Source organism: Osmerus eperlanus, chromosome 24 (assembly GCF_963692335.1).
Source record: "Osmerus eperlanus chromosome 24, fOsmEpe2.1, whole genome shotgun sequence".
NCBI lineage: Eukaryota > Metazoa > Chordata > Actinopteri > Osmeriformes > Osmeridae > Osmerus > Osmerus eperlanus.
In genome coordinates this window covers 3,461,903-3,483,563 of record NC_085041.1, presented here as the reverse complement: position 1 = coordinate 3,483,563, position 21,661 = coordinate 3,461,903, and the positions used below count along the sequence as shown (strand labels likewise).

The window sequence follows — 21,661 nt, the reverse complement described above, 5'->3', positions numbered from 1 at the left end:
AAGGCATAATCCATACTATTTCTACCCCATCAACAACAATACCAGGCTCCATGGTGTAAATAATGAACGATGCGGGCAATCGATCGGATCGTCTCCACAGACCATGAAAATACCCCCCCCCCCCCCCCCCTAGCTTATTCCAAATCACAACTTCACCAAGTCACCACTTCACCAACTAACCAAGTCTCATTTGATCTTTGTGTAGCGTGCCCAACATAGAGCTCAAAACGCACAGGCCCTGCAACAGAAGAAGCCATCAAGCCGATTTTCATGGGCAGTTTTGTTAGCCAATCAGACATGGCACCCAGCTACATCAGGGACCAAGTGTCCTTGTGAAACGCTCGATGGAAAATGCACAATGGCATGACATGAGCACAGTGAATTGTTACACCTTGATATGAGCCCAATTAAGTCATTCTGGAACGTAACAGGCTGTTTATTTAGCACATGAATCTAATGTCTGTCTCTCGCTCTCTCCCTTCCTCCCTTCCGTTTTCTCCATCCCCCCTCGCTCTCCTTTCTTTTGCATGCAGATGTGGTTTTGCGGTAGATGGGAGTATTTTGCCGCGGGAAGAGAATTGTCAATTACATGGTTCACACCATAGTTGTTCGATTTCTTTTTTTACATGGCATAAATAACGATTCTCGACATCTCTTCTGCTCACCCTTTAACGGTGAACCCCCTGTCACAGTAATCATAACGGTTGGCTTGACTGGCAGTGTGAAGGTGTGGGATTTTAAGTTGCAGTTTCAGAGACTAAGCAGGGCTATTTATTAGGGATGACACTGACCAGACACTGATTTTGCGTTTTTGTATCATTTGTCTTTATTCTGATTTGTTTCTGCACATGTCCATGCCCTTGGTTTTCCGTTTTCAACCCGGCTTTCCATAGAACTTGTCTATAGAACAACACAAAGGAATGCAGTTCATACTTTCAGGGAGTTCTCAAAGAATATAGCTGGTTTGCCCAGTTTTCCTATTGGTTTGGGTGTATGTCTTGTGTGTTCAGCAGTAGGGATTATGTGAGAACCAACCCTGCCCAACACACAGGCCAGACACACACACACACACACACACAAGCCAGACACACACACACACCACTCTCTCTGTTTTTCCTCCCTGTGATCCCTGTGTTACCTCTCTTACTCATCCATGCTCTCCACGGTGAGAGAGACTCTCTCACCTCATCCCCAGTGAGTGTGTGCGTGCGTGTTTGCACGATCGGCAGTGCACATTACTCTCCCATGTCTTGCGTGAAGAGTGACGGATGGTTCCGGTGCCAACGAGGTTAGCCGTTGAGAGCTTGTGATCATACTGCCGTCTTTGGTCTCGGCGCCCAAACAGACCCGGGCTGCATTACTGGCCACGGACGAGGGGATGAGCGCCGAGACAAAGGGAGAAGGAGAGAGGTATATCGAAGGCGCCTTGGAGAGTGTTAGACAAATACACTCAGAGAACAGGCACTAAGGGACTCTCACTTTGTCTTCTAACGCGCCTAACACACAAAGCGTGCGCGCGCACACACACACGCGCGCTGATGTTGGCTATTTCCTGACTCGCACACCACCTCGGTGCATTTGACTCACACAGGGAGAGAGAGAGACACTCGCACAGGGACACTCAAACTCGCGTGGACGTGTTCCTTTGTGAGGCTTCGATGGTGCACCTAATGGAATACTTGCTCCTATATTCCAGGGCACACTTCAATTTCATGAGAGCCAATTACTTTCAGAATAATTGTGATCTTGCCACTTCTTTATACTGTGAATAGTATAACATTCAGAAAGCCACTCGGAACCTTCCAGAAAAAAGACGTTGGACTCGATATCGAGTGTTCCTGTGCATGGCTGTTGTGTGTTCTTGTTTCACGCTCCTCCTCACCCCGACCTATCATGTGTTCAGTCTCGGCTCGCCTCTGGAGGCTTGCACACAGCCGGCACCATGTCCACAGTCGAATGTCCTTTTTGCGGTGGAAATGTCAGCTGAAATGAGGACCTGAACGAGGGCCGGTGTGTTCTCTGGGTGTTCTGATTGTGTGTGAGACTCGCCCCCTTTTCCCTGCCCGCTCCTCATCACGTATGTCCCCCAGGTGGCGGTGACATTTGCCGTGGGGTCGGAAGTTCACCTGAAGAGCACCAACGACTTCCGACAAATTGGCAAACCTTTCTTAATGGGAACCGTGGCGCTGGGTGAGATGGAACACGCGCCCACACTCCCCTTTGTTATCTTGTCTCCTTTTAGTTCCTGGTCTCCTTCACACACAATATGTTGCTTTTCTAATGGCCTGTGGGTTGTGTGCTGTATCTGGAATGTGTCTGCGTCTGTCTGAGTACGTGGTCCAGCATGATATTGCCCGTGTCGTCAGAGCTGTATGTATGTTTACGCTCCTGAGAGACCATTAACATGCTCTCTTCTATATGACCTACTCTACCTTTCAACAAGGACAGATGTACTCTGAGAATCAGAGAGAGAGAGGTGGGGGGGGGGTCGGAGGGGGGAGACAGAGAGAGGGAGGTGGAGAGAGACTCATTTCCAGGCAGCAGTACTCCTCCGCCACTTTCAGCAGCAAAGCTGTTAGCTTACCAGGGCTTTGTAGAGCATCCCACAGGCCCGTCCTGAGAGCCCGCTCTTCTAATGGTCTAGGGCTTTCACAGAGCCACAGGCCAATCACGCACTCACGCACGCACTCACACACGGACCATATATTTACGTATGTGTCAGCACATGTCAAAACAGAATAAAAAGGGAGAGGAGAGGGAAGGATGACAAAAGCTGGCAGGAGATGGAAAGAATATACAATATATAGATATACTGCATATACACTACCTGTGGAAAGTTTAGAAACACCTAGTCTGTCGTTTTTTGAGACACAAGCATGTTTTTATTGTTTATATGCAACAAACCAGGTCATTTTAACGGTATGAGGATTTGACTTGGACCAAAATGTACAGATATTGGTACAAAATCAAACTGTCACCTTATTTGGAGAACATGCCAACTCATATAGATGTACATGAAATGCCCGACAGACCGTGATGGAGTGAGTGATTGATTTAGTGATTGAGTAATTGAGTGATTGAATTCATGCTTAAAAAAAAAGAGAAGAAAAACAGGTGTTGCATGTGTCTCTCAAAAATGATAAAAGGCTTGGTGTTTCCAAGCTTCTGACAGGCACTGTACAGTATATATAGATAGATATGGTAGATACAATAGATAGATACAGATAGATGGAGAGAGTTTTTATAGAGAGATGCTGTAGATATATACTGTAGGTAGATAGTATGTATTGGAAAGATACCTTAGATAGATGTACTGTAAATAGATGATGCTGATGCTAGCAGTACAGCCAGGTGTTTGTTCCTGCCTGGGTGTGTCGGGGGCCTGGGTGGAGGCTTAGAGCCACCACCCCCTGGGTCTTTTCCTCTGTGGAGCTAATGTGTACACTGCTAATAGGGGAGGCCCCCCAGGTGCCCACAGTGGTGATGACAAACCTCCATACCTTCCTCTGTCAGCCATCTGGTGCTGGGGAGACAGGGAGGGTTAGTCTCTCGTTCTTCCCTCTCTCACTTTCCTCTCTCCTTGCTCTCTTCCTCCACTTCTCTCTCTCTCTCGCACGCTCCCTCCTTTTGCTACTCTCTCGCCCCCGCTCCATCTCCTCCTGTCTCACCTCTTTTTCATCCGTCTCCCCCCTTCTTTCTGTTCTCTACTTCCTGTCCCTGTCTCCTTTCTCTCCTCCTCACTCCCTCTCTCTCGCTTCTACTCCTTTCTCTAGTTTCTCGATGTTGCTCGTCTGGGAAAAACACTGTAAGCTGTGTCAGCACATTCCAGATTCAATACGACTTCTGTCCTTGTTGTGCTTGAAACTGAAATATAGAGAGAACGAGCACTAATTCGCAGCCAGAGGGAGGGACAGAGGGAGAGGGAGAGAGATAGATATATTGATTTAATAACAGTAAACGACATCATGAAACAAGTCAGGACAATACAGAATAACACCCTCACAAGGAGACACAGATTATCTCAGTGAATCAACAGTGCATGCAATTCTCTAATTAGAGTGTGTGTGTGTCATGTTCCTCATCCTGGTTCTCTCTCCTTGCAGGAGGTATTGTCAATGTTATGCCCCTCCTCTTCTCCCAGATATCCCACAACAGGACTCAGGTAAACGCCTTAGGGTGCACTTGATTCCACTCACCCCAGTACGACAAAGCTAATGTTACAACCGCGAGCATGCTGTGTTGAGGATGTCGAGGGCAGAGCTCAGTGGTTAGAGCATGGTCCCGTCCCCCCCTTCCCTCTGTACTGAATGCCGCCTTCGATATCAACGTCTGCCTCGATGAAAACGGCGTTGAAAGGAGATACAACGGCGCCACCCTGTTGGGCGGTAGCCATCTCAGAGGGGGGTTGACCGGGTCTCTTCTCTCTCCAGATCATGTGGTTCAGGAGGGCCGTGCTGGGGGGCCTGGCGACGTGCACCCTGCTGAACGTGCTGTGGTGAGTGTCTTGTGTTCCTCTCCGGGGGTGCTGCGCCGCGAGGGCCGGCCCGACAGACATCGCATGCAAACACCACAACAATCGCAACAACAACAACAGCCACCGCTTTACTGACGTGTCACACAGACTAGGTCCAGACCAGCACTCCTGTCCCAGAACCGATGAGCTCCACTGGGGCGGCGCCTGTGACAGACATCCCCCCCCCCCCCATCCCTCTGCCCGTCCCATCGTCATCCCAACTCTCTCCCATCCCAGCATCCATTGTCCATCCTCCTGCCATCCTTCTATCTCTCCCTCTGTCCCTCTCCGTCTCTCTCTCTTTCTCTGTCTCTCTATGTCTCTCTTTCTCTGTCTCTTTCTCTGTCTCTCTTTCTCTGTCTGTCTCTCTATCTCTTTCTTTCTCACTCTCTGTCTCTCTCTTTCTCTGTCTCTCTCTCTGTCTCTGTTTGTCTGTCTCTCTCTCTCTCTCTCTCTCTCTCTCTCTCTCTCTCTCTCTCTCTCTCTCTCTCTCTCTCTGTCTCTGTCTCTGTCTCTCTCTCGTCCCTCTCTCCTTCTCTGAAGGCCTGCGTTGTATCTAATCAAGTGTGAAGAACCCTATTGAGTTTGCAATCAGCGCTTTGTTCCTCCGGAGAGTGAAAGCAATTATGTTGAAGCAGATGAAACTACCAGGAGTTTGATTCAGGAGATGAAATATCCCAGCAGGCACTGGGGGACCGTGTGCTCAATCCTGGTTGGCCACTGGTAAGTGAAACCGCACCCAGATTGGCGGGCAGGAGACTAGATGGTCACCAGTAAAGGCGTGGCGCTTAGACGAGTTTGTCAGGTTGTTGCACACATACTGAAGCAGAGAAAACTTTTTTTTTTAAAGGAAGAGAATGTGAAATGAAGACAGTGGGGAAAATGCGGTATGGTTTATCGCCTGCTTATTTGTCGTAAAGAAAAAAACGTCCTCCCCGAAGTGTCCATCATGTAGTTTTATTCCTGCCCGGCGGCCATATTTCACAGCGTATGATAATGGTTGGGTCAGCACTCTTTTCCTTGCCCCACTTCCTGCCTCCACAGGCCTTTATTTGATTTGCTACGTTCCCCCCGTCCCCCGTCCCCCTTCCCCGTCCCCCGACACTTTGTTTGTTGTCGGGCGGCGTGACGGTGATGACCATTTTTATTTAGCCGCGCTTCCCCCGGTGTCCATTTGTTTCCCCCGGAGACGCCCCCCCCCCCCCCCGCCTTCCTTAAAAACTCAGTGTCGTCTTTGTGCGACAGCTTTGCCACAGTTCTCTCTCCGTCTTCGCCTGGCGAGGCTCACTTCCTGTCTCTGTCGCGGGTGTAATGGTTTCTCTGACGCCTCCATCTGTGTACGGCAAATTGACTGCATCTGGTCTTTTGGTGACAAAGGGAAGTTAATGATGCTCCCCTTCCCTCACACACACGCCACACAAAGACACACTCACTTAGCCCGCAAACACACACACAAACACACACTCACACAGCCCGCAAACACACACACAAACACACACTCACACAGCCCGCAAACACACACACAAACACACACTCACACAGCCCGCAAACACACACACTCACACAGCCCGCAAACACACACACAAACACACACTCACACAGCCCGCAAACACACACACAAACACACACTCACACAGCCCGCAAACACACACACAAACACACACTCACACAGCCCGCAAACACACACACAAACACACACTCACACAGCCCGCAAACAAACACACACTCACACAGCCCGCAAACACGCACATAGACACAGAGACAACCCGTAAACACGCACACATACGAGACACACAAACTCATACACATGTCGATTCTCTACACACGCTCACACACACACCACGATTCTCTCTACACACACACATAACCCATATACACACACAAACTCAGACAGACGAGATGATTCTCTACACGCACACTATTTCTCTCTCACACACACACACACACACACACAGGCAATGAAATAACACCTGATCATGGTGAATGTGCAGAAGGATGCTGATGTGAGCCAGACAGACGTGGTGTGTGTGTGTGTGTGTGTGTGGGTGCGCGCGCAAGCGTGTAGCTGGGCAGTGTACTGTGAGTGGCAGAGGGAAATCGACTCAGACAGGCTGCTCCGCTCCTGGTATAAACACTAGGCTCCGATTGGCTCCCGTCGTCCTGATGTTCCGAGCGTGGCGCCAGCCCCCGCCGCGGCTCCGCCTCGCTCGCACAGGCTCACGCCGTATAGACGGCAGCCAAGCTGCAGCACCCCACCGGTCGTGTTTAGGTCTGCGTCCTGGGCTACCGTGGAGTGGGATTATCTGCAGTGTTGAAAGGAAGTAACTGACCGGTTTGGGAGGGGGTTTGGGGGGGTTGCTTCAGTAGGTGAAAGCTAAGCTGAAATGCTAACACAAGCTTAGGACGATCTTGGGTGATAAGTATGCATACACCTACATTCATGCCATGCACATGGACAAACAGGCTGTACCAGACACACCATAGTTCAATTCGAAAAACAGCAAACTCAATTCTTGAAATGGGTCACCCCGACGCCATGGTGACACGTTCCCTGTTCACAGTTCTCCCTGCTGCCTAACTTGACGTCTCCGGAAGCAATTTCCTCTCCCTCCGTTTTTCAGGTCGTAATTTTGATGTATAATTATCGTCCCGTACATAACTCTATGGTGCTGCCCTCCAGAGAGCGCAGAGGAACAGAGGAATAAAAAAAGAAATGGTCTGATGTTGGGCTTGCTCAAGTATAGCCTCAACAAATGAACAAATAAATCTGCACTATTTGTGTGCGTGTGTGTGTGCTTGTGTGTGTGTGTGTGTGTGCGTGTGTGTGTGTGTCATGTCCACAGTTCTCTCAAGACTCAGTTGTTCCAAAATATGTACTTAAACCGACTCATGAAATCAGGGACCTAGGAAGGACCCCGCCACGGTAATCCGAGCTGGCAGGCACTAGTTAACTTTCCGTGTTGAAGGAAAATACTTTTATCAGTCCCCCCTGTTCCTCTCTCTACCTGAGCCTCGGTTGCCTTTGATAGAGGCAGATCAATGAAGGAATGGGATTCTTGCCCCCGAGGCCCCCTCTCAGAGCTTAGCTTCATCGCCACAGCTCTTCTGTAGCTCCTTTGTCATCCACCAGCTAACGCGGTAGCTATTTAGCGCAGCCCCCACTCAGACAAATGTTGTGCCGGCTACGCTGCCATATCCCCGTCGGTGCCCCTGTGATAACAAGCTTGGACCCCCTTGTGGCCCGACCTAAATGAAGAGTCTGAAATCATTATTATTTCAGTGTTATTACGTAATACTGTGTTTGCGATCACATTATTTTCCAATGGAACTGGCCCCTCTAACAGTGGAGCTGGCCCCAGCTTGGCCTCCCCAGTTGAAATGATTTAGAACCTCCACTGCACACACACACACACACACACACACAGTGTTTCACCGAAACATATGCCCACACTCATGTACTCTTGCTCTCCCATAGAACCAGATTAATTTGCAGACATACAACAGACGCACTAACAATAGGCCACACACCTCTCCAGAAAAAGCACCGCTGGGCTACAATCAGAGGAAAACTGCCATAGCTGCCTGGGGTCATTAGTTAATGGAAGCAGGGAACAGTAATGGCCAGATGCTGGCTAGCTTGTCCCTCTCTCGTTCACAAGTCGCGTGTGTGCGACGTGGGCTAGATTTGCAGCACGGAGCGGAACATCAGAAGGGAGCTTGTGGTGTTCTCGTAGGAGCCGCAGAACCCTCGCTATGTGACTCGGCGGTCGAGGCGTGGATTCAGTTGACTTAACACCGTGAGATGGCGTCTCCGGAAGATTCCGTTCTTCCTCTGTGGTGGCGACGTTCCCTCGCGTGCGGGCCACCGTGGGTTTCACTGATGAGGCTGTCGGGAACGCGGGGTCGTCCTGGCGGCCGGCTCGACGTCGGCGCGCGAGGTTCCTCTGTCAGGAATGTTACATGTGACACGTCTTGATGTAGGTTTAACACAAAACGAGCGGGGACATAGATCCGCCATCTGTTCCTCTGGGCTCCTCACATGCTGCGTTTGGACTTCTTGGCTGAAAGTTGTTTTTGGTGTCTTATCTTTTCCTTGTCCATTTCTCTCTCTCTCTCTCTCTCTCTCTCTCTCTCTGTCTCTGTCTCTGTCTCTGTCCCAGGTGCTGGGCGGTGCTGGAGATAGTCCCCCAGACGTCAGTCAGAAGAAGCTCGGTGATAGAAACCATAACGAACATGAGTGCAGTCCTGTCCGGGCGTGATCCTGGGCAATCTGCCCTCCTCTTCTCCAACATCTCTCTTGAGGAGTGAGTAATCTTGGTCCCCTCCTGTTTCCTGTTGTTGTACAGACGTCCACTTCGGTTTCCTCTCTCTGCCCATTTGTGGCCTGGTTAAAATAGACCCGTGTTCAGGACACAGGTACCATGATAGATAACACTATCTAATTAGACTTTTTAGAACAAGGAAGGAAGTCCTTGAACAGATTCCATGGATTTTCTCTCTCTTTCTCTCTCGCTCTCGACACAGTACTGAAAGTCAGTAGGCACAATTAATAATTAAAGGTAAAATTCTTTTAGAAATAATGAAAGGGAGAGACTAAACAAAACCTTTCACCAAAATAGCACTTATAATACGGCACAAATTCAGAAGAAGAAATAAATACAATATTCATGTGAAAAACCTTGGTTGCACAAGACTACTGCACAGTACTCTATGTACATATATATATATATATATATATATATGTGTGTGTGTATATATATCTTAGGATTCATTCTTCAGTTGGGGTGTATGCGCGTGTGTGTGCGTGCCTGTGTGTGTGTGTGTGTGTGTGTGCGTGTGTGTGTGTGTGTGCGTGCGTGTGTGTGTGTGTGTGTGTAAGGAGGCCCTCAGAGGTTTGTGGATTGAGTGACGTCTGATGAACCGCCTGTGAGATAGGGAAGATGGTTTTCTTGTCTCTCTATCTCTTTCCCTATCTTTCTGGTTTGGTCTCGCCATGGCCGCGACTGGCTGTCAGTCAATGCCTCGCGAGCAGCCTGGAAACCAGTCATGAAACAGTCTCCCCCAACCTGCCTGGCTTGCTTGGAGGTGTGAGTTAGTGGGCTATCAATATACACTCTGTACAGCCTTCAAATGGCCTTTGCTGAATTATCTGGTTTAGCTCCCAAAATGAGCTTCCGAAAACAGCCTCACCTATTTTTACCCCTACGATACAATGATGTCGCTTTTTTGGGGGAACGCTGATGGATCTCGTTTTGGTTATCTGACATGGATTTGATTATATTTTCCTCTTACCATCGTCGCTCGTCAAGGAGAAGAGGATTTCAGCCCCTCCAAATGGCTCCAAACGATAGCGACAGGTGTCATCTGTTTCTCGGGGGCGTTCGTCGGGGGTTTCCCATAGAACAACACTGCCCCCTAGAGGTACCTGGCTGCCAGTCCAGAACGGGAGGAGAGATGCGAAGCTCTCGTCACGCCCCCAGTCTGTGAAGACGGGCGGAATTCATAATCACACCAGAGGACTCATTAGTCATTAGTGCTTATATTTACCATCTCCCCTTTCAGCTTGTGTGTGTGTGTGTGTGTGTGTGTACTATTTAGCATAAACTGTAGATAGATACAGTAGATGGAAACGTTAAATACATTTTTGGTTGTTTTTGTGTTGTCGTATTTGTGTGTGTGTGTGTGTATAGGTGGTTAAGTCTGTATGTGTGTGCATGCAAGCCTACTTACGGTAGATATAAGCAGTGATCCTTATACAGATTATAATTGTCCTTGAGTTTTCACTGCCATTATAAAACATCCAGCTGTGCTCGGCACACAAAAAAAACAGCATAGCGTTTTACTGTGTGTGTGTTTACTGCATGCTGTATAGTTGGAGTGGACTCGTTAAATCTGGTTCTGTTGACAGGTTTGTTGGGGGGGTGTGTGCGTGTGTATGTGTGTGGGTATCACATGTTTGTTGTGATAACTCAGCCAGCGGTTGGACCAGACCTCCTCCCCTGTCCTCTCTCTGCACTGGCCCTGCCTCCATGGCCCTGCCTCCATGGCCCTGCCTCCATGGCCCCGCCTCCCTGGCCCCGCCTCCCTGGCCCCGCCTCCCTGGCCCCGCCTCCCTGGCCACGCCTCCCTGGCCACGCCTCCCTGGCCACGCCTCCATGGCCCTGCCTCCATGGCCCTGCCTCCCTGGCCCTGCCTCCCTGGCCCCGCCTCCCTGGCCCCGCCTCCCTGGCCCCGCCTCCATGGCCCCGCCTCCATGGCCCTGCCTCCATGGCCCTGCCTCCCTGGCCCCGCCTCCATGGCCCTGCCTCCCTGGCCCCGCCTCCATGCCTCTCACAGTCTGTCTGCGTCTGAGGGATATTAATAGGGGGGGGGGGGGTGTGGGGGGGGGGCTCCTATCGGCCCGCAGGGGAGGGAATGTTTAGCAGGGTTTACTTACCTTTTCAAAGGGATTTGAGAGGATTACATCCAGCATCTAGGGCCAAATAGTTTCTCTGTGTTCCAAGGTCATGGAGTTACTGGTGTAAACTATTAGTGCAGTAGCTTAGCAAGCTCTACAGACTTCAGCTGTGGGATATAGAAGTTAGTGAGTGTATGTGTGTGACTGACTGTTTGCCTGCAAATGTGTTTGTGTGTGTGCGGGGGTGGGGGGGGGGGGTGTAGGTAGGGGTGTGTGTGTGTCCTCGTGCAGCACCCAGTGGTTTTCACACCCATTATGGAACACGGCACTTATCCGCCAGCCCTTGAACACTGATTGTTTCTGTCAGCAAAGTGCTGTCACATTTGCGTATTTGCTTAGACCACAGAAATTTGTCAAAGACTACCGGGGACAAAGGAAACAAACCCAGAGGGGTGCACTGAGGTGAGGGGGTGTGGAGTGGAGTGAGGGCCTCAACTGAAAAATGTGGAGCATCCTATCCCACACGGAACGCTTCACACAGCCCAGAACGATGGATAGAGCGAAAGAGAGAGAGAAGAAGAAAGGGGGAGGAAGGGTTATAAAGAGAAAGGGAAACGCACACTCCCTGAGAGAAATAATTCATGTCGGGGCGAAAGTCATTGTCCTAGAAAGTCCCAGGTATCATCAATGTCCTCAGCAACACCTGTCTTGCTTGAGCTGTCTCTCAGTGATGCTAAACGCTATGGCTAAAGGAGTAGACAGTTTCCCTCCTGGCCTTTGTACAGCTTTATCTATCTGTCACATATACAGGTAGCTAAAATAGTTTGTTGGAAAAAGCCCCGATCGAATGTTGATGGCCGTTCTAGACAATTTCCCGGTGTTCGCTTACTGAAACCTAGAAATTATATTTCTACAGAGCGTCATGTTTCACGCCATTAAACATTATGGAAAAAAAGTCTCCTGTCCACTTTTCTCAAACAAGCTAAATGTACCTAAGGAGACATAAATGTTAGCCACAGCAGAGGCACTGCAGAGGAAAAATGAGGCAAATTGCAGTTAAAAACACAAGAATTCTCTCCTACCGCATACTGTTCCTCATATGATATTCACTGTAGATCAAACGACAGTGTTTTCAGTTTCTTATGTCCATTGCAAAGCCCTGGTAGATTACAAGCTGGCCTGCAACAGTACCAGCTAGCCAGGCTGGCTACATACTGATGCTAACGCTACTCCACATGAAGATGAATCCCTGGAGAAATGTTCTCTTGAACAACCAGGGAGAACGGATTTGAATATCAAAGACACAGAGGGGGAATAGCCAGCAGCAAGCCTTTGCGAAAGCGAGCTGCAAGGTAAAGTTAGCGCTGGTCTCAGTGACTCAGACTCTCGCTGCGTGTTGATGGAAGTGGAGATATTGACCACCCTGTCCATCAAACGCACAGCTCTTTCAATATCAACGTTTCAGCGTTTTAATGATGTTTTACATTTACATTTAGTCATTTAGCAGACGCTCTTATCCAGAGCGACTTACAGTAAGTACAGGGACATTCCCCCCGAGGCAAGTAGGGTGAAGTGCCTTGCCCAAGGACACAACGTCATTTGGCAGAGCCGGGAATCGAACTGGCAACCTTCAGGTTACTAGCCCGCTTCCCTAACCGCTCAGACACCTGACTCCCATTTTTATCAAGGTTCTTGGGTTTCTGTGGGGCCCGCAGGAGGGGGGCCGTCCAGCCCCTTCAATTAGAGCCGGCTAAACTGTCTTTTTGATGAATTTATCATCAACAATGATTCTATTAAACGTTTTTTCCGCTCCACGGTTTTTCCATTTGTTAAGGAATGTCATTGATATCCTTAGAGATCTCTTGAGCAATCTAGAGGAGAGGTACAGTATCTCTGGGACACACACACACACATATCCTTCACATGGGCTTTTGATATAAGCTAGCATTTCATGAAGTGGTCTCTTTTTTGGTCATGCTTGGTTCCCAGGTGTATATGGTTAATCATTAGCTCTGCAGCTAACGCCACTGGGATGCTAATGTGCTCACCACACAAGAGTACCAGGCACATCCTGGGAGACTCTCGCTTAGATTCTCTCTCTAACCTTCTCTCTCTTTTACTCTCTGTCTGTCTTTTTCTTTCGTTCTTCCTTTCTTCTTTTTTTCTTTCCCTCTGTCAATCCCTGTCTTTCTTGCTATCCCCGTCTCCCTTTCTCTCTCTCAGACACGCGGTTACAGCTGCTCATCACGATGCACTTCTGTGTCTTTACTCTCTCGTGACAGTGGCGGCTTCGCGACACATGTCACGCTTCCCCTCGTTTGTGCACTTGTCTGTGTGCATGTTGGCATTTGTACTTACCAGAGGGTCTGTCTCAGTGGAGAACATGAGCCTGCAGTGTCAGAGAAAGGGTTCTAGAATGAACATTTTAGGGTTTGTTATTGTATTTTTGGAGGGAAATTACTTGTCTAACCTCTTCTTAGGACCAACTAGACCTGTTTTATCTGTCATTTTTAACAGAGTAGAAATGTGTGTCCTCCAGGATGTGGTATGGGTGGAAGACTTTAGATAATGTTATGTTATATCAAAGTTTTGATGTGCTCATTTAGACAGCATGTAGGTTTCATAACATCTCTTAATATCTGTTCCTCAGGTCGGAGAAAGCAGGAGAAATCGCTACAATTCCTCTCACAAAGGTAGGACTTGTTATTCAGTTTACTTTCATTTGTCAGTGACAACACTTTTATGATATATGATGTTACTACAGGTGTGTTGAAGCTTAATCTGCACAATCCACAGCTGTCAAGTTTTTGGGCAAAAACCAAGTCACTTAATGCACCGTAACTTTATACACCTTCAATGCAGTTAAGTATTAGTGTCCCAGCAGTGTCCCAGCAGAGCTGAAAGGGGTTGGAGCCTGGATTGGGGGTCTATACTGGTGTAATGGCAGTGCCCGATCTGTCTCCCTGGCGTGCATTCTGTCATTCCCAAAAGCGGCACTGTTGACACAGGGTTTGTGTGGGCGGAGGCATAGCTGACTCTGTTAGAGGCAGACGCTTCCCAGACTTCCTAGCGCCGTCTCCTCCCTCCCAGGAAATGGTTTCCTCAGCATTATCAAAGTTGGAGAAAGAGGAGAGAGAGAGAGAGAGAGAGAGAGAGAGAGAGAGAGAGAGAGAGAGAGGGAGGGAGGGAGGGAGGGAGGGGAGGGAGGGAGGGAGGGAGGGGGGGGGGGGGAGGAGAGAGAGAGAGAGAGAGAGAGAGAGAGAGAGAGAGAGAGAGAGAGAGAGAGAGAGCGCGAGAAAGCGAAAGCCAAAGAGTTGTGAATCACACATTAATTATGCAGCATCTGAAGCTTATGCTTTAATTTGGCTCAGTTTTGGGCTTAGCCACGGAATTGAACCCAGAGGTCCAGACTCATCCCCTTGTAAATCGTCCGTGTGTTAGCAGCCGCCTGGTGAGCATGCCCAGAGGCTGCGATTACATCGATTCCGAACTCAGGAGAGCTGTCAAGTAGAGCTACACTGTAGGAAGTTTCGCGGCGAGGAGTTTTAGTGTGAACAAACAGCGTGTTCTCGATAGTGTCTTTGTGCGTCATTTAGAGGTTTGTGATCATATCAAACCAAATGCATCATACCGGCTGTTATCGCTCTCTCTCTCTCTTTCTGGCTTCTGCAAACAACATCAGCAAATAGAACAACCAGAGGACAGACTTCCAGAGACAAGCTGACACACAGATCTGGAGTTTGGGAGGGAGAAATGAAGAAATGAATTATTCAACGTTCTCAGGGTTGTTTTCTAAACCCACCCCCCACCCCCACACACCCCGTCAAATATTCTGTCGCATAATACTTAACATTCCTTTGCTGTCTTCTGAGAGTTACAAAGAAAAAAGGGGGGAGAGAGAGGGAGGGGCGGGGGGGGGAGAGAGAGGGGCTGAATGTGCTCCCTTGAACGAACTGTTTGGTAAACAAGGGTTTTGATCCAGTCAAGCACATTACAGTGTGTGGAGATGCCGCAGAAACACACACTCACACACTCCACCCTAACGTTGATGAGGTTTCATGGACATTTGCTGGCGCTGGTCCTGGTCCCTGTGTGTGTGTGTGTGTGTGTGTGTGTGTGTGTGTGTGTGTGTGTGTGTGTGTGGGGGAGGGGTCCAAATACTCGTACCCTAATCAAGTCTTCAGTCAGTCACTGTGTGTCTGGAGGAGACCGCATCCTGGATACTAACTTGACTTCTCCCATCCGTCAACACGCTCACCTTTCTACCTACCAACTACAGCTGAGAAGTCAAGCAGCCAGCCAGCCAGTTAGTCAGTCTGCCTGTTACTCAGTTAGTCAGCCAGCCAGTTGTTCAGGCAGTCAACCAGCCAATCAGTTAGTCAGCCAGCCAATTGTCCAGGCGGTCAACCAGCCAATCAGTTAGTCAGACAGCCAGTCCGTGTGTTCATGTACATCCATGTGTGTTGCTGTGGGCACCAGCCCATTAAGGTGTGTGTGTGTGTAGGACAGGGTTAGTTGGGTTAAAACAGCATTGACACTTGTGCTCAGAGATTCCTTTGACTAGGCTGCTGCAGGAGGGAGGGTGGGCAGGAATGCATAATGAATGTCCTCTAACCCCAGCGTCTGTTCTGCTAGCAGACCTCCCTTCTCAGCATTCCCCCTCTGCCTCGCCAGCCCACAGGCCTGGGCAGCAGGTCAGACTGTGTGTGTGTGTGTGTGTGTGTGTGTGTGTGTGTGTGTGTGTCAAGGTGTGCGTGTGTATTTGTTTGCGTAAAGGGCCGGAGGAAGTGGGACAATAGCAACATGACACAGTGTCCTCGTGTGTGTCTCTGAAGGGTTCCGTTTGTGTGTGTGTGTGTGTGTACTAAAGTACTTGTGTCTGTGTGTGTGTCCATGTGAAGCGCTGGTTGCAGAATGTCTGTGTGTGTGTGTGAGAGAGTAAACCCACACAATCCCGATGTGTACGCGAGCCGTCGACTGAGCAGTGTGATCGACAGGTGTAGGTCATAGCCTGGGGGGTCAGAAAGGGCGCCTTCTTACATGTCCCCCCCCCCCACACACACACACACACACACACACACTTACCGGAGTAGACAGCCGGCATTACATTCCCTTCTCAGTCTTACCTCCGACACGTTGAACTCCACAACGGTGGTGCCCCGTGTGAGACTACTGGCTGGGTGACAGCGTCTCGGATGAACCAGCCAAAGAAATCCTGCTCTTTGGTCTCCGTGCAGTGCACGCCCACACAGAGGATGTGTGTGTGTGTAGGGAGTCAGATGGCTGAGCGGTGAGGGAATCGGGCTAGTAATCCGAAGGTTGCCAGTTCGATTCCCGGTCATGCCAACTGACGTTGTGTCCTTGGGCAAGGCACTTAACCCTACTTGCCTCGGGGAGAATGTCCCTGTACTTACTGTAAGTCGCTCTGGATAAGAGCGTCTGCTAAATGACTAAATGTAAATGTGTGTGTGTGTGTGTGAAGCACGAGTCACGAGCCCCGCAGAGGGACCTCCCCCGTCATATCTCTGTCTCTCACAGAGGGGATGCCGCGTTAGGGCTGCGGAACATTGATTGGCTATTATCCACGATGGCCGACCAACCAGGTTAGCGCCTTCCATCCGTAAAATAATTACACCAATTTAACCTCGTTTGATAATGGAAAAGTACAGAGGTGACATTACCACACACGGGCCTACACGTGCGTGCATGTGTATGTGTGCGAGCGTGTGTGCGTGCGTGTGCGAGCGTGCGTGCGTGTGTGTGTGCGTGCAGCCAGGCAGAACAAGGAAAAATAATGGGCTACGGTGGCAATCCGCCCGCCGAATGTGACTTGGATATATTTTGACACAATTACGCAGGAAGTGGTTCGACACGTCAGCATGGATTTCCTGCTGTGCTAACGAAAACATGCTGTAATTACTTCACCTAGGGGTCTGGCACACAACAAAATGACTGTAATGGCTGGGTAGTCAGCGATCACCACCCAGCTGAAACAGTTATCATCTCATTGGGTTGGCTGAAAGGGTCAGCGCCAATTGAGAGGGTCCGGTGATTAGAGCAAATGAAAATCAAGTGTATTGAAATATCGGAATCATTACTGCGGCTTGGCCGCCGAAGCTTTGTAAAGGTGGCATGGCTTGAGGACGAGAGCACTTGAATATGTGACGTGTTGTTTTTCTTTCAGACGGAATAATACGCCTCTTCCACTAAATGGGATTTTATCCGTAGCTTGGGAGTTCAATTAGTGTTTTGCTCCTCCCCTCAGTGATATTGGAGAGTATTAAAAGCCTGTCTGCGCTGAAGTGTCTTCATCGAGGCTCCCTAAGCTCATCATTAGTAAACACATCCAGCCCTCGTGTTACAGAGTCTGTGGTCGTCTCACTGATTTCACTGCTTCTCCAGGACTCGCTTCTAAAGCTGAATATCCGTATCGGTAATCAGGGCGCGTTTCCCTTCACTTTCAACTCCGGAGAGTCGGGCTGGCGTGCTGGGATGGGGGCGGGGGGAGACTTTGAAGTCCTGGGCTGGCGTGGGCTCGAACTCTGGCTCTCCCCCAGCGCACGGCCCACGACGTCCCCGCGGCGCGCCGGCCCGGCAGTGCTTGAAGAGAGCCGAGGTTTTGTCTCTCGCTGGCACGTCCGGGGCCCAGTCAGAGTACCTCACCGCAGGGTAGAGCCACGAGCGAATGACCCCCTTCCCTGGTAAACACATCAGCTGCCGTGGCCCCACCACAAAGGGTCTGATTGAGCCAGATCACCCACTGTTTTTCCATCAACAAGACCGGGCGTTGATCAGAGAGGCAAGGGCGCTGCCAGGCCTTGAGCTGGGTCTAATTATGGATGACTGACTGTTTGATGCTGTTGACTTACGCCGGGGAAATAACGTAAATTAACGTGTTAGAGTAGCTTAATAAGATTTACCCAGAAAGCAGTGGGGTGCTGCCAGGGATGAGGGAGGGGGGGGGTGGGGGGGGGGGGGGGGGGTGATGGTTGCTGAGAGGGGGCGGAGTAGTAGTTGTCTGCTAACTCTGGGGGGAGAGGGATGTCAGGGATGATGTGACTAGATGTGGGTGTCCCTCAGGATCAGCTTGAATGCTGGTTTAGTTCTGAGTTTGGAGGAACACCTTATAAGGCCGTTGGAACTTCTTTCAGAAGACGGCTAACGTGTCTCTGAAACGTGTCAGCTTTTCACACTGGCTTTTTGTGTTTCCATAGAACCTGTCATGAAGCGGGAAGGCCCACTTATGCAAGGACAATATTCGTTCAACAAAACCATTAAACACACTGCTCTCTGCGGCGTTTTTCTTCTTCTTTTCTTTAATTCCCCGGCTTCGACACAGACCCTTTTCAGAGGGCCTCCTCAGGTTTACCCAATGTCAGTTAGTGTCAGAGAGATAGGTGAGATAACGGGTCTTTGTGGGAGCACGCTGAAAGGCAGATTGACAGACACGCTTCGCCCGCAGCTCCCAGAGAGCTCTCTCGGAGACAGACCCTATGAAGAGTTCTTTTGAGGACTTGACATCGACGCAGCTCCATCAATTATTAAGAGACGCGGGGTCTGCAGTTCTTTTCATAGCACCACTATTGTCGGTTACCTTGGAAACCGCTATGTTCAACCATTAGCTGTGCTGTAAGGACAAACAATGCTACCTGAGATGATAAATTAAGGTGATGGGTTCAATAAACGAGAAATGGAAGGTGGAGGGAATACGAGTCCAGTTATTCTGAGAAAACAGACAAACCTCTCTTCTGCTATGTAAAAGGATTAGGGCCAGTGCAGGGAGGTTGTAAATGTGCTTTGCAGGACGACCAGCGAACCGTGTTTAACCTGTTTACGCTCCTGTTTCGCTCGCGAGACAAAAATGCTGCCTCCCCCTTCCTCAGTTACGACGCACTAAATTCTAAAAAATATATTTTTTAGACGCTACACATGTTATACATCGTTGGAAAGCTACGATTCTTGTGCTTCCATTGAAATAAACCAATTCAAGATCAAGTCGCAATAGCAAGCAAAGTCAACGTCTTTTTCCGGTGAACATTCCTTCAACAATGCCAAAGAAAAAAGTTGTACTCACCCTAAGTTGTTCAAATAGGTCCAGGTGTGCAAATTATGCCATCAAAACTTGATCTGCGTAAGTCCCAAGGGTTCAAAGTATCTAACCATGTAAAGTAATTCGTCCAAATACAATGTTTTACGTTCATGAATAGCCATTATCCTTTGTTTCATTATGCAAGTTAGCCGACGGAAGAAACAACTTGTTCACATAAAAGTGTTATTTTCTCAGATTTATCAACAGAGTATTTACAAAATGAAGGTCTCAAAATGTCCGTTGAACCCTCCCCTTTTGATTGACACCTTGTTCGACCCAATAGGAGCTTCCATGCCCCGTTGACAGCCCTCTAAAGCCAACTAGGTCTGTGCGTCCTGCCCCCCCCCCGCCCCCCCCCCCCACACTCGTTCTAAACAAATTTCTCGAACTGGCTTCGACTGGCTCTGAAATTAGCTCGTTAGCCTTGTAGCTGACAGCTAGCTGAAAATGCCAATACCTCATTTGTATGCGTCTGTGGAGCCTTCAAAATAACAGTCGATTGCGCAATATGGTTGACAGAATCAGTGTTCTTTGTGCGCCAATCCTTGGAATCAGATAAAGCACTCCAATGTGTTCATGCTTCAGTTTTTGTGTTTCAGTATTACTAATTAGGGATTTAGCTATTATATATGATAGTTCTAAGTACCACCTTTCATTAGAGATAACAATTATGAAAAATAATACCTTTTTATTTGACCTTGACCTTGGTTACAAAGGGTCATTTTGGAGTCTCCAAAAGACCCTTTTAGAAAATTCCTGGATGTACTCTTATAAAAACATGTGTCAAATATGAATATATTGTGGTATTATGTTTGACTTTTGATTTTAATTGGGTAAGGCTTCAACCTGTGGTCCAATTTAGTCTTCCAGATAATACCTACCACCTCTAGGCCTATTCAGGCCTCTGTTTTCAAAACAAAATCTAGGCGGAAATAGAAATTTTCACTTTCCTTGTGTTCAAGCTTCTATTACTCAACACTAGAAGGACTGACAGGGGTCCTGACAACAGGGGACATAACTTCAGAGTGTCAGCTTTCAAAAGAGATCATTTACATGCATGTACTCCAAATGGTTCAAGAACAGCTTCCAATTTACTTTGGGTATGCTGTTTAGGCGTTTTCAGGCAAATTTAACAGGAACATGAAAAGGTTAAGACCAATATTTTTTCTAACCCTTACCAGGAAAGCATAACCCTAACCTCTGACAATATTGTTCTCTGGTGGAAAACATCACACTAGGGGGATGTAAATTGTAGATATGTGTATGCAATAATCTGGCACGCATGTGATATAAAAGTGCAGGGGTTGTATATCGCGGTTAGAGAAAGGCAGCAAATGGAGCTGTCAGATGTCTGAGATTCGACCCACCCTGATGAATCTGATAATCACTACATTTTATTTTAGTTTTGATTATTTTATGGAGTATGTTCATTCGAGTTCTACTGGCTTGTTAGCTATGGTTGTTTTGGATTTAGTAAAGGCCACTTCATCTGAGGAAAAAGTTTTGGGTATAAACTTAGAGAAGTTAACTTATGTTTCTCGGTTGAACTCATCAAAGGGCTTTTAATGATCTACTTTCTATTTATACTCGAATTCACATATTTTACAAGGCTAGTCAGACACAATGCGTGTCAGAATGACATTTCCAAGCGCGATGCATCTCAGATATAAATACAGTTTTACTTCTCTCACAGGGACTCCGTTTATGAAGCTTCTGCATATTCATTACTTTTAGCTGTGAACAAGAAAATATCCCAAAAGCTCAATTTTGTGAAGTTACAGTAAAACATTTTTTTTTTTTTTTTTTTATACAGTTATGAAACCAAACATAATCTGGTATTCAACTGAAGCTTCTCTGGCACCTAAACCGATGCTCTCGTTGCCATGGCTACTCCGGTCGGCTGACGTCAGTTTCAGATCAGACCCATTCAATGTCAGAAGCTGACATTTACCTTGCTGCGTCGTCCCGGACTTCCTGTGCTCCGTCCCGTATGATAATGTCATGTTTTATGTAAACACATAGCTGTGATCACGGCAGGCTGTTTGCATGCAGGTCAGCTCCCGGTTTCCGGTCTGTTCCGTGATGTTTTGAGTGTCTGCTCGCAGGTTAGTCCCTTTAACCTGCTTACTAGAATGTGTTTAAAGTTCAAAGGGAAGTTCCAACCTTCAGAGCTAACTGGGTTTGAGCTGTTCTGGTTGTGAGAAACCTGGTTTTAGAATTCCTAGGTGTTTTCTCACTGTGTGTGTGTAACGTAGACCTGGCTATTGACCAGTGATAAGGCTGTAGGATGGAGCCGTGTGTGGTGGTGGGGGGGGGTTGATCTTATTTGAGGGCAGCGAGGCGTGGATTCTTCTGTGGAGCAAATAGCACTGCTGGTACTCTCCCTTCCTCTCTCCTCTCCCTGTTTGACTGGGTGAGCTGTCGCCATCTCCATCTCCCTTTTTGCTCCCTCTACCTCTCACAATCTCTGTCTCTCTATCAATCCATCTCACCTTAGTCTGTCTCAGTCCCCCCCCCCCCCTCTCTCTCTCTGTCTTAAATGCATTATTGAGTCCATGGCAGCAGAGCAGGGTAGGAGCAGGCAGGATGTGCCTCCAGACTCGAGCGTTGATTGGTTCCTCCACGTGGGGGGGGGCTTCAGGAGGGGGACTTCATTCACAGT

The 21,661-nt window shown here is 48.6% G+C and overlaps 1 protein-coding gene across 1 annotated transcript in view; it reads left to right on the top strand.

Moving 5' to 3' along the window:
• Window positions 1–21,661, top strand: part of si:ch211-51h4.2 (uncharacterized) — a 48,924-nt gene that overhangs the window by 23,574 nt on the left and 3,689 nt on the right. The window contains exons 9-13 of the mRNA XM_062450758.1: window positions 2,091–2,190; window positions 4,104–4,162; window positions 4,431–4,495; window positions 8,674–8,817; window positions 13,561–13,603. Of these exons, the coding sequence (XP_062306742.1) occupies window positions 2,091–2,190; window positions 4,104–4,162; window positions 4,431–4,495; window positions 8,674–8,817; window positions 13,561–13,603 (411 nt within the window). The remainder of the gene's footprint in view (window positions 1–2,090; window positions 2,191–4,103; window positions 4,163–4,430; window positions 4,496–8,673; window positions 8,818–13,560; window positions 13,604–21,661) is intronic.